The sequence below is a fragment of the Rhagoletis pomonella genome, unplaced genomic scaffold, assembly GCF_013731165.1.
Source record: "Rhagoletis pomonella isolate Grant_MI unplaced genomic scaffold, Rhpom_1.0 Rhpom_scaffold_00004, whole genome shotgun sequence".
In the NCBI taxonomy this organism is placed as follows: domain Eukaryota; kingdom Metazoa; phylum Arthropoda; class Insecta; order Diptera; family Tephritidae; genus Rhagoletis; species Rhagoletis pomonella.
Genome location: NW_023458558.1, coordinates 14509508 through 14521822, shown reverse-complemented (window position 1 = coordinate 14521822; position 12315 = coordinate 14509508). Strand labels below are relative to the sequence as shown.

Here is a 12315-nt window from a genome sequence, read left to right as displayed (position 1 = left end):
GAATGATCAAGGTATCGCAAAAGGGAATGGAAATATGTATGTATGAGAATACGTTACAAACAAAGATTCTTCTTCTTTTTATTTGGCGCTGTAACCGCCTAAGCGATTTTGTCCGAGTTCAACAAAGACCGCCAGTCGTTTCTCTTCTGTGCCAACGGACGCCAATTAAAAATGCCAAGTGAAGTCAAGTTCTTCTTCACCTGGTTTTTCCATCTCAGTGGGGGGCTCCCCCTTCCTCTGCTACCACCAGCGGGTTCCGAGTAGAATACTTTCAGAGCTGGAGCGTCGGTGTCCATTCGAACGACATGGCCAAGCCAGCGGAGCCGCTGTAAAGATCTCGAATACTCCAAGAGCCGCCTCATCAGATGTTGTCATTGCCAATGCTTCTGTTCCTGAGCGGTTCAGTTCTTCAGCTCTTATTATCTTCTGCAACATCAGATTAAAGAAGTTACATGAAAGGGGGTCGCCCTGTCTGAAACCCCGTTTGGTGTCGAATGGCTCGGAGTGGTCTTTCCCAATTCTGACGGAGTTGGTGGTATTGCTCAACGTCATTTTACACAGCCGTATCAGCGGCGTATAGGCAACTCCTGTTAGTGCTGTCGAGAGCTGCTTTAAAGTCGACATATAGGTGGTGAGTGTCGATCCCTTTCTCGCGGGTCTTTTCCAAGATTTTACCTGGTCTATGGTGGATTTTCCAGGCCTAAGGCCACACTGATAAGGCCCAATCAGTTCATTGAAGGTGGGCTTCAGTCTTTCACACAATACGCTCGATAAGACCTTGTAACCTATACTTAGAAGGCTGATCCCGCGTAGTTGTCGCTATTCGTACATCACATCATCATAGTCAGGCGGAGGAACATGACTCAGTCATCATCGACTGGGGGCTCGGAGTACGCCCTGGTCTTGGAACCTTCCGTAAGTCGCCTAACTCTCTGGTAAAATTTTCGGGCATTTTTCCTGTCGGACAGCATTTCAAGCTCTTCGCCCTCACGTATTTCGGCCTCTCCCTTCTTATATCGGCAAATACATCTCGCTTCCCTCTCCAGATCCCTATAGTGGTCCCACATAGCGCGCGTTGCACCCGATCGCAGCGTAGCCCTGTAGGCGGCATCTTATTTCTCTGCAGCTTCCTGCCACTCCTCATCGTACCAGTTGTTCTTTCGGACTCGCTCAAATCCGACTACTTCTTCGGCGGCGGTTCTTAATGAGCGGGAAAGGTGGTTCCATTGTTCGCATATGTCGGTTTATTGAAGAGTGCTCTCTGAGAGCAGGTGTGAGAGTCGAGCAGCGAATGCATTGGCTGACTGTTGTGATTGCCGCTTTTCGACGTTAAATTTTCCTTGCATATTTGGGAGCACATTTTTTGCTGCACAGAGGCGGGTGCGTATCTTTGCTGCAACAAGATAGTGGTCCGAGGGGATGTTTGGGCCTCGGAGTGTACGTACGTCCAAAACACTGGAAGCATGTCTTCCGTCTATCGCAACATGATCGATTTGGTTTTTCGTTTTTCGATCCTGAGACAGCCACGTAGCTTGATGTATCTTTTTATGATTGAACCTAGTACTGCATACTACCATGTTCCGGGCCCCGGTGAAATCGATCAGCCTCAGTCCGTTGTCGGACGTTTCGTCGTGAAGGCTCAATTTTCCGATGGTGGTTCCAGAGATCTCTTCCTTGCCCACCCTGGTATTGAAGTCGCCAAGCACGATTTTGATATCGTGGCGGCGGCAGTGCTCGTACGTGCGCTCCAAGCGCTCATAGAAGAGATCCTTGGATACCTCATCCTTCCCTTCGTCGGGGCATGGGCGGAGATGAGCGAGATGTTGAAGAATCTCGCTTTGATGCGGATTATAGCTACACGCTCGTCTACCGGGGTGAACGACAGTACTCGGCGACGGAGTCTTTCTCCCACCAAAAATCCAACATCGAATTTACGCTCCTTTACATGGCAGCTGTATGAAACGTTACAAGGCTCCAGGCATTGCTTGCCTGCCCCGTTCAACGCATTTCTTGGATGGTGGTGATGTCTGCTTTTATTCCTACGAGGACAGCCGGGCAGAGGCCCCCATTAAGGGTCTGGACATTCCAGGTGCATGCCCTCAAATCGTAGTTCTTTAAACGTTTCACGTGGTCGTGATCATAAGGGGGGTCTCATCCGAGGCATTGCTTCGCTTCTTCACTGGAGGGGGTTTTTACGTGGCGTGTCCCAAACGAGTGCACAGCCTATTGCTGGGACGGGGGAGGTTTCGCAACCAAATACAAGCTTATATAGCGAGCTGCTTACTCCAAGACAAACACCCGCTTGCAGCCGCACCTACTGGTGAACAGACGCTGCAGACTTCAGTGAACCCGTAGACCGAATAAGTCGAAGTGGCTCCACCGAAGCTTCCTCTCTTTCTGCCGTGACCCAAAGCTCTACTCAGATTGGTTACCACGTCTCGCACATGGGTTGTTCACGTTGCCCAGAGTGCGCGAACGAGGACGCAAGAATCGGGATTGAGTATAGCCATGTAACTGTAAATGCATACCTAGCACAACGACTATACCCCATTGCACTCAGTTCTACTCTTAGGTCTCCTGATTAAATAGCTTAAAGTAGGGGTTTCCATGTTTTTGATTTTTCTTGCAATGTACCAACAAGCGAGCAATATGTATCTATTTAACTACTTAAATGTGCGTAGCATTAAGTAAATGTGTCTATAACTTTTCCCATTAGCGCCAGTATATGTATGTATGTATGTAAATTTTATAAATTACCAGTGTTGTGTTCTGCTTCGCAGCCCAATTACAATTCTGTGTTTACATACATATGTACATATATATATACACATGTACATATGTATACACATTTTAGGTGACCATATAAATACATACATACACACATGAATATTTACACGCTTTTGTAGGATTTTGTTTACATATAAAGTTCCAGCTAAGGTCATCGTTATTATATATTCTCCCAAAACAATACCAGTCCAGAGTTACACAATCAAAAACTCCATGGAGTTGCAGCAAACTTATATAGTGATGCATGCGTGCACATATGTATGTATGTATGTATGTATCCATAAATTCCATGAATGTGTACTTGAACCAAATATTGTACATACAATACCCATATTACTGGTCCTATAGGCCGTCGAGTTCATGTGATTGGCAAGTTGTCACACACCAGCTCCACATAATACATACGTATGTAAGTATATATGTACGCATGTACATTAGAGTGGTCCAAACAAATTTTTCCCAGATAGGATTTGGGGCACCTTCCAAAATGTTTCCTCTTGCCTAAAGAGGTGCTCGCACCAAACCTTACGTTTCCATTTAGAGGATGCTCATATTTTACTCTAGAAGTATTCTGAACATATATTAATCAAATAGTTGATTAAGTAACATAAGAACATTTCAAATTTAAATTATCTATTAAAATATCCCAAGCTTCAGTAGCTTTCTATAAAAATCACCAATATTTTTGCCAGTTTCACAGCGATCCAGTAGAGCATTTCAAGATCATTGAGCACCCTGTATTGGTTGCAGCAGAAAACCGAAAGTTGGTATAGATATTACAAATATCAAAATACAAAAATTGGACCACTCTAATGTACATATGTATATGAACATTACCGTAAGGTTGTTACATTTTGTTTATGACAGGTATTTCTTTTACAGAAATTTTTTACGGTAAAGCTTTAAAAAAATCAGCTTATGGTAAGGTGATGGTGCTCGTAAATTAGTATAGCAGTAAACAGTTAATATGAGTAGGACTACTTGATGGTAATGCTGGAAGTGTCTTATGGTGAGTTACTTTATTACTAAAAATACTTCTTTTTTTTATAACGGTAAAAGTGTTTAATTGCCTTACTACTTGTAAAAATCCGGTTTGTAAATGTTATAATTAGGGTGCATATTTAGCATGTCTGTAGTATAGTTATTTCTGCTTGTTCTTCTTCTTACTTCGTCTTCTTCTTAATTGGCGCAGTGCCAACTGTCGCTAATGGGAAATGACAAGTGAGGCCAAGTCCTTCTCCACTTGCTCGTTTCATCGCAGTGGGGGCCTCCCTCTTTCAGAGCTGGAGCATTTCTGTCTATTCGACGCACTGTGTTTATATCGTTGTACAGTTCATACAGCTCATCGTTCCGTCGTCTACGGCACTCGCCAACGCCATCAACTAAGTCGGTAAGTCCTAGCTACTTCAAAATTGCCCTTTATTATACCACTTTAAAAAAAAAAAACAGGAATTATTGAAATCGGTTAACGTGGTCCAAAGTTATGCGGTAAAATAAATAAATACTCCGACGAACTGATAACCTCCTCCTTTTTTTGAAGTCGGTTTAAAAAACAAAAAAACATAAAACCGCTTTTTCCAATAGCGGCCGCCCCTCGGCAGGCAATAGCAAACCTCCGAGTGTATTTCTGCCATGAAAATGCTTCTTATAAAAATACAATCACCGCTCGGAGTCTTCGTAAAACTGCAGTTCCCTCCCCTTTGTGTGACAACAGCAGTACCAATCTATTTATTTGGTATATTTAAGTTTCAAAACGTTATCATTCTGTTTTGAATTGAGTAAAAATCTTGTTGAGAAGTAGATCTTATAAATCCCCAGTGGAATTCGAGCTGATATTTGAAGCTAGATACTCTAATAAAAGTTGTTTCATTCCTTGAGTAACATTTTTTTTTTGTTCGCATGGCATGAATAACGTTTTTACGCTGGAATTTCCAAATATCTTCGGTTGATATGCCCCAAAATTTTTCTATTTCTGGATATTAATTTTTCTCAAAGTGAAAATTTTATATTTTTTCCAAAGCTATACACATTTCAATTTAAATAAGAGTTTCCCTTCGCTAGGGGCAGGGTTGCCACATCACCAAATTGGAGAGAGTAATACAAATTTTACTACAAAATTTCACCTAATCACTATTTCAAACATCTTCGATAAACTTATATAGTTATGTGCTTGTTCGAGATGCAATTACAACCGCAGTGTAGCGCGAATTATTAAAGTATCACGTTCGGTGTGAATTTCTAGCAACGTTTTATCAGTTGGGAAGTTGCAAGAGTATTGCCAATTTTCATCAGTGCTGCAGTATTGCCGCTTTTATTGCGTGCCTCGAACAGGCCCTATATGTGTGTTATATAACACGCCCATTTTCCAAAAGTCCATAATAATGTTACTTCTTTTCAAGGAATTGTTGTTAGTATCAACTTTGTGTATTTATCGAACTTTGAAGCATACATATCTGAAATTTACCGTTATATGAAAAGTGGGCTTTTATTTATGTGGCAAGCACAATAATTATTCCAAGTTTGAAGTCACGTTTACGCGTCAAACATTAATTTTTTTGAATCAAATATGATCCTCTTCCACCTCGAATAACCTAGCATATAATTTTAAAACTATTTAATGTATGTAAGGACAAACATAGCTGTGTTCTTATGGAATAGTAGCTTATGTCGGCAAACTGGCTTTAGTATAATGCGGCATTCTCTTTATTTTTTAAACGACAAGGAATTTTTTGATGAGACTTAATAAGAATATTGACATGCTAGTATCGGAACTATTTCTTGCACGTTTTTTTGCCAAAAGTTCTTCAACGGCTTGGCGCCAGTGAGTCATTCACAATCATATGCTGCAAATGCCGCATTATACTAAAACCAGCCTTTCGATATAAGCTTCTATTCCATACGAACACAGATATGTATATCTAATTGAAAAGATAATTGCATTCAGGTTCATTCGATATTCGAAAAATCAATATATCAAAAAGACCGCCTATAGATTAAAAAAAAAAAAACTGTGGAAACCGGTTTGGAAAAACCGAGTCAATCACCCTAATGTGTTCTGCCCTTATATATAATTTAAAACACTTTTTTTTTAATTTTCTAATTGGGAATAAAACTTTTATTTTTATTTATGTTTGTATACAAAATTAATTTCCAAATACTTTTGTTGCACAATCTACATAGATATATTGAGCACAAAAGGGTTCAGCGATTCCCTACGCCGGCAAACAAAAAATTAATTACTTAAATTCAGCTATGTATACGGTGACCAGATTTCTGTGGCCAAAAATCGGGACATTTTAGAAGCATCGAGTGCGAACAAAGAGAAAAAAATTTAAAAATGTTTATTATTTTTCTACGAAAAATTCGACAAATTTGAATATATGTTCATCACAATTTGAAACATTTTAATTCGATTTTCTAGAATTGTTTTGAGTTTGCAGTTTTGAAGCCTATTAAATTTTAGTATAATAAAGTGCAAGTTGGAAGAAGCTTGGACTTACCGTTGATTTTTGGCAATTTTTCGTTCGGGCATTTTCTTCTATACACAGTATATTGAACATTTTTTTTGTATGGAAAAAATGAGAAAACACAAAAAAAAAGGCACGAAATTTACCAAATATCAACGGTAAGTCCTAGCTACTCAAAAATTTGCATACTCATAATGTCTCTATGAAATCTAATTAAAAAGCTCAAAATTTTGATGAAACTTTGTCGATTTTTTGTACAAAGTTTAAAATTCTGACTTACATGGTTTTTGTAAGATAACGGGCCACACTTTCATAAAAAGGAATAAGCATCAAATAAACAAAAGGGGAATAGCTAAAGAAAGCTAAAATGTCTCTTATTAGTATATCTGGTATTAGTATATTTTTTTATAATTTCATTAATTATATTATTATAGCGGGACAATTTTCTCAAAATCGGTACTGTCCCACCAAAATTGGTACGAATGGTCACCGTAACTATGTATTATCTAAATCGCTAAGTGTTATAGTGCGAACAAACTATCATTTCCACTGCTTATACTTTAATCTTTGAAACAAGTAAAACGCGATTAAAAAGTAGTACAAAAAATTGATTAATTATGCGCAGTGACAAGTTCTCGAAAAGCTATAGCATCTTTTGAGATATACATAAACAAAAATAGTAAACTTAAAATTTACAGAAATAAAAATCATAAAAACCACAATTTTTCTATCAATCAAGCCAACAATTTCAAAATTATTTCGATTTTTTTAATTCTACCTTTTTTCATTTATAAAAACTGTCAACTTGTTACCTCCCTCCCCTCCTGCTAATAACCGTTCGTCGCACGAAACTCACTTGTAAGCAAAAATCACCATAAAAATTCGTAACCCCGGACTAAACAACAAAAGAAAAAATAAAACGACAACCTTATCCAAAAGCTACGCGAAACACAACAACAGCAAGTAACACTTATAAGAAAAACTAGAACAACGATGCAAAAGAATTTGGAATTGCGTGATGTGTGCAGTTTGACATCAACGAAGAAATTCAATCGCTGTCGTTCCTTTCATTTCCGGTATTTAGAGCTCTGTCGTGCGAAGAATCTAACTCCCTTGTCAGATATTCGTACCAAAAATAATGCAACATCCATGTTAGATTTTTTCGGCGAAAAATTGGGGGTTACTGATTGGTTACTAATTATTGAAGCTCTTTACTATGATCAAGTACTGCAAACTCTTAGCATTCGATTGCGCAAAACCTTGGGAATGGGTGAGCAGTAGATTCCCTTAGCGAATGTTAACGATATATTTGTGTGTTTTATGTACATATATATTTTTAAACGGCTTTTTTAAACGTTCAGTGTTGGAGCATTTGGATACCGAAAAGAAAGCACGGCTTTTCAAACAGAAGCCGGTGGTTTGTACAAAGTTCGTTTTTTCCGGTATCGTGGAGGCGGTCTCAAATTGTATTGAGTTCAATAAGAATTTAAGGATTCTAAATCTAGAAGGCTTGCCACTAAATGATAAATATGTGGAATCCATTGCTAAGGTATGTGCGGACATGTAGTAACAAAAAAAAAAAAAATTACTTTAAACTTTTAGGGTTGAAAATCCTTTATGTTCTACAAGCCAGCTACTACGCATTTCTACTGTTTCAAATTTCAATTAACTTAATTTTTTCTCTTAAACTATTTCGTAGGCACTGTCTTCAAATGAAAGCCTTAAGGAAATAAGTTTTCAGCGTTCGAATATTTATGACAAAGGATGCGAGGCTATATGCAATACAATTAAGTATTTGGAAAATGTTGAGAAATTAAATTTATCAGAATGTGAGTTATCAACAAAAGGAGCTGAACACGTAGCCGCTATGATTAAGGTGTTTAAATGAATGTAATAATCTTATCAACGAAAGTACTGAAGTATGATTTGGCAAATCTCTTCCTCAGATACAAAAGATAAGTCGCTATACGGAGGGCTGGAAAAAATCGTTACGCTATCGCGATGTTGATCCGGATTCCATACCTGGATTGCGTTCGATCGCGTTGGCGCGTAATCCGCAGATCGGCGATGATGGTGTAAAAGCAATTGTTGAAATATTAAAGGAGGATGTATGGGTAAAAGGTAAGAATATTCCTTTTTTTTTAAGCCTAGTGTGGTTCTTTATAATACTTCGTTTTGCAGTGATCGATATGGAGAATTGTGGTCTGACTGACCGTGCAGCAAACATGATCTTGGATTGTCTTGAAGTCAACAACTACATAATTGATTTCAATGTACGTGGAAATGCAGGTATAAGTAAGTTTCTGCAACGTAGCATACGTGAACAGCTGGGAAAGGAGGATGAGGACCAAAAGATGCTCGAAGGTCAAATGCAGCATAGTGCCGGTGGTCATGGACCAAATGCACAGCCAAAAAAGAATCGCGTCACCCTGACACAACTCAAGGAACAGCTTAAAACGTTAGAAGAGCAGTTGGCATTCGAACGCGTGCTACGGAAAAAGGCAGAGCAGTTGAATGAAAAACTCAATCAACAAATAATTGCATACGAAAATCAAATGGAGAATGAAGCAAATGCTCGTATACCCGAAGGATATGTAGTTGTGAAGAATGAATCGTTACAATCAATCATTAAAGAGTAAAAAGCAAACACATCGCCCCTTTTTATAATAAAAAAAAGATAAGATTATAAAAAATAATTTATTTTTACAGGCGCAATGACTTCCAGAAGTTTGCCAGTAGCGTGTGTCGCAACAATTCGCCGCGCAACAACAACAGTCGATCCAAACAAATTAATTCATTGCCATTGCAACATTCGCAAATGTCCATGCGGGAATGTGCAAGAACTAGTGTGTCGACAGCCAGTGGTATCTCTTCTGGTCTGAATAACGTAACACGTGAACGCGAGACAAATGCAAAAATGCACCAGGCTATGCCATCGCCAACCTTAACCGTGAAGGAGGTTCCGCGAAAGCCGCTTAAAGTTCGCAAGGTGAAAAGTGAAATGAAATATGTGGAACCAGCACCGAAAGATTCCTCCAAGAAGAAGGAATCTAAATCGGATCATGAGTTCGCCAATGAGACTGACGTAAGTAGTCAATTCCAGAGGAAAATCTATGAGATTTTAGCTACATACATGTTATAATGTTGTACAGATTTATGCACTATGCAATATAACCTTTTTGTTGATTTTGTATTTATTTTATATATTTATTACACTTTAATAATTTAAACAGCCTATTTTAATCTGGGAGTTATAAAATAAAAATATGTGGCAAATGAAATACTTTTTAATAGGATTGGAATCATGTTTTTGATTAGTTGAACTAAATTAAAAATGTTAAATATACCGTTTTTAAGGATATGAAGATTAAAATATAATCCTTATTTAAAAATGCGCACTATGTTGATTGTTTAGTCATTATGAGATCTGTGCTCTTCATATACATATTTAAAACATGTCAAAACGTCGCGCTGCTATTTTCTTGAGCACTGCTGTAGATTAAAATAATTTTTTTATTTGAGAAAATAAAAAAGGATGAGGTTGATATTATAACCCAAAGCTGAACATTTCTTCAATACACAGCTTAAGGCTTGCAAAATTATTTTTTGCGTTTTAATTTTTAAGTGAGTTTTAGCCATAATTGAAATTTACCAACTGTTCATAAAATTAACTCCATATTGCACACTTCCTTGCCCCAACTTAAGGTAAAAAATATTATAAAAATTTAAAATAAACAGGCAAAAAAAATCATAAACTCTTAAGTAGTATATAACCAATTACAAAATATTTTTTCATATTAATTTATTGTCTCATATTCATTGCAGTTTCAACTCACCACGGTACAATTCGAGACAAATATCGGTGATTCGGCTGCCAACAACATGTCGCCTATGATGTTACCCATGCCAGGCGGTTCTTCACCATTGCCAACACAACTAACAGCTCGCATTGACAAGAAGCCGATAAATAATGTTGGTGGTTGCACTCTTCCTAACAGCAGCCGCAATAGTTTTGGGAATAAAATCGAAATGGACGATTTGTCTATATCGACATCGCGCAGTCAAACAAGTGATGGCTGCTCCAGCGACTCCGATACGTTGCGCAATAGCTTGGCAGATTATCAGCCCTTGAAGGTATTCATACGACGCAACAAGTCGTTGGCAACTCAACAGCAAACGCAGCAGAAAGGACAGGGTGAGGGGGTGACAATGGGCCTTAAGTCACCCCGGTCGCTTTTTCTGGGATTGTGTGATTATTAAGGGCAGATGTGTGTTGAAAGGAAGGAAGCAGGAAAGCCCAGAAAATTGTGTCGAAGTTGATTTACTTTTATTAGTTGAATTTAGTATTTTTTCATTTAAAACTATCGGCAATGAGCATATATAGGCCTCTCACACATTCTTCCTAGTTTTAGTTAGGAAGTAGAGAGTTATGTATATCAAATGTTATAGAATTACACGATAAAATTCTCTGTAGCGTCCGAAATATATTTTCGTATACTTTTTCCTGCTCAAAGCAGTTCTTTTGTAATCCTCTTTTCTCACTTCTATGCATACACGTATGTATATATTTTGTATAAAATTATGTTTAAATAAATAGTCATTCATAAAAAGTCCAAAGCAAATTATTTCGATGATGTAATGCATGTTTATTCATCGATACTGAGTTTATAAGAAAAAAAAAACCCCTTAGGATGATCAAGGTATTCAAAGAAGAAAAATGTCCACTTCTTTCTGAAGCCCGAAGTAGAAATAAAAATAAACACCAAGGAAAATGTAAGTTTTCCTGTTTGATTCAAATCGTATCCACAAGCTTAAATGATTGTAAGCAAAGCGTCAGCAATCACATTCGATGAAGATAGCTGACACCTGGCTAAACTTCTACTATATATTGCTAAGAGTATCCAAGTGAACTAAATTCATGAGCTAAATAGGTAACTGCAATTCAACACGCTACTGTACTACTCACCTATGTATCTATATACAATGTAATGCAAAACATGTTAGCTCGATTGAAATACTGCATTGGAATAAATGGATTGTATTGTATTTCACGTCATAGCATTTTCATTAAAAGTAGTAATGTTAATATTCTTTGCTTAGCGATCCTTTCGGATCTTGTTATACAGGTTAAACTGCATTAAAAAGTTTAGCCGCCAAAACCGTAGAGGGTGCGTCCTTGACGTTTCAATGCATATACAACATCCATAGCGGTGACAGTCTTACGCTTGGCATGTTCGGTGTAGGTGACAGCATCACGAATAACGTTTTCCAAAAACACCTACAACGAACACATACTTAGTATTAGTCCTGAATTACAGTTACATATTTTTTTTCCTTTTTTACCTTCAAAACACCACGCGTTTCTTCGTATATCAATCCTGAGATACGTTTTACGCCTCCTCGACGTGCCAAACGACGAATGGCTGGCTTGGTGATGCCCTGGATGTTATCACGAAGCACCTATAAAAAATAATAGAAAGTAAAATACCCGCTTTGGATTCGATTATATTAGTGGTATTAAGTTTTTATGGCTGCCCAAAAGTATTTCACAATTGCCGCCACCCCCTACACATTAATCGATTGTCCCCAATTAAGCAACAATTACCTTACGATGGCGCTTAGCGCCCCCTTTACCCAAGCCTTTTCCGCCCTTTCCACGACCAGTCATTTTGCTTGCTTCTTAGTTAATTGTTTTCGTTAGAAAATTCGGAGTAAACTCTGAAATAATACAGTTTTTTTTACAAATTATGCATTTATTTATGTGAAATTTAGTTAATTTACGATGGAAATCAAAAATTTCGGAGCACGCACCTGTGAGATCTTGTAGTCTGCAAAAATGGCGACGTTAAAATTTCGTTTCTCAATGCACTTTTCCGATGCACATTTGTGCATGAACGGTACAGCACTAGTCTACACTTTTTTGCGCCACCTATTGGTGAATAGTGAAACGATGGTTTGGTAACGCGCCGACTCCACCTTCCATTCGTAGCACCTTAACATCCGTCATTTTCGTCTTTGGGCACTACCAAAGAACGTAAATCTATAAATATATATTCAAACA

The 12315-nt window shown here is 38.0% G+C and overlaps 2 protein-coding genes across 4 annotated transcripts; one reads left to right on the top strand and one right to left on the bottom strand.

Annotated features, from left to right (window-relative positions):
- Positions 1 to 3401: 3401 nt before the first annotated feature.
- Positions 3402 to 11386, top strand: LOC118737071 (protein Cep78 homolog). Of its 2 annotated transcripts, XM_036467325.1 has the most exons (7): positions 6544 to 7524; positions 7616 to 7803; positions 7954 to 8130; positions 8201 to 8375; positions 8436 to 8889; positions 8964 to 9339; positions 10080 to 11386. In XM_036467325.1, the coding sequence occupies exons 1-7, from the start codon at positions 7248 to 7250 to the stop codon at positions 10512 to 10514; spliced, it is 2082 nt and encodes a 693-aa protein (XP_036323218.1). In that variant the 5' UTR covers positions 6544 to 7247; the 3' UTR covers positions 10515 to 11386. The 2 variants fall into 2 exon arrangements, with proteins under 2 accessions (XP_036323217.1, XP_036323218.1); XM_036467324.1 differs by lacking the exons at positions 6544 to 7524; positions 7616 to 7803 and adding an exon at positions 3402 to 3796 and having other exon boundaries at positions 8201 to 8889.
- LOC118737072 (histone H4) lies at positions 11260 to 12176 on the bottom strand. Of its 2 annotated transcripts, none has more exons than XM_036467326.1 (4): positions 12066 to 12176; positions 11860 to 11972; positions 11598 to 11714; positions 11260 to 11532 (listed from the first exon to the last, which is right to left on the bottom strand). In XM_036467326.1, exons 2-4 carry the CDS (start codon positions 11920 to 11922, stop codon positions 11401 to 11403), a joined length of 312 nt encoding a protein of 103 aa, XP_036323219.1. In that variant the 5' UTR covers positions 11923 to 11972; positions 12066 to 12176; the 3' UTR covers positions 11260 to 11400. The 2 variants fall into 2 exon arrangements, with proteins under 2 accessions (XP_036323219.1, XP_036323220.1); XM_036467327.1 differs by lacking the exon at positions 12066 to 12176 and adding an exon at positions 12036 to 12059.
- Positions 12177 to 12315: the final 139 nt, after the last annotated feature.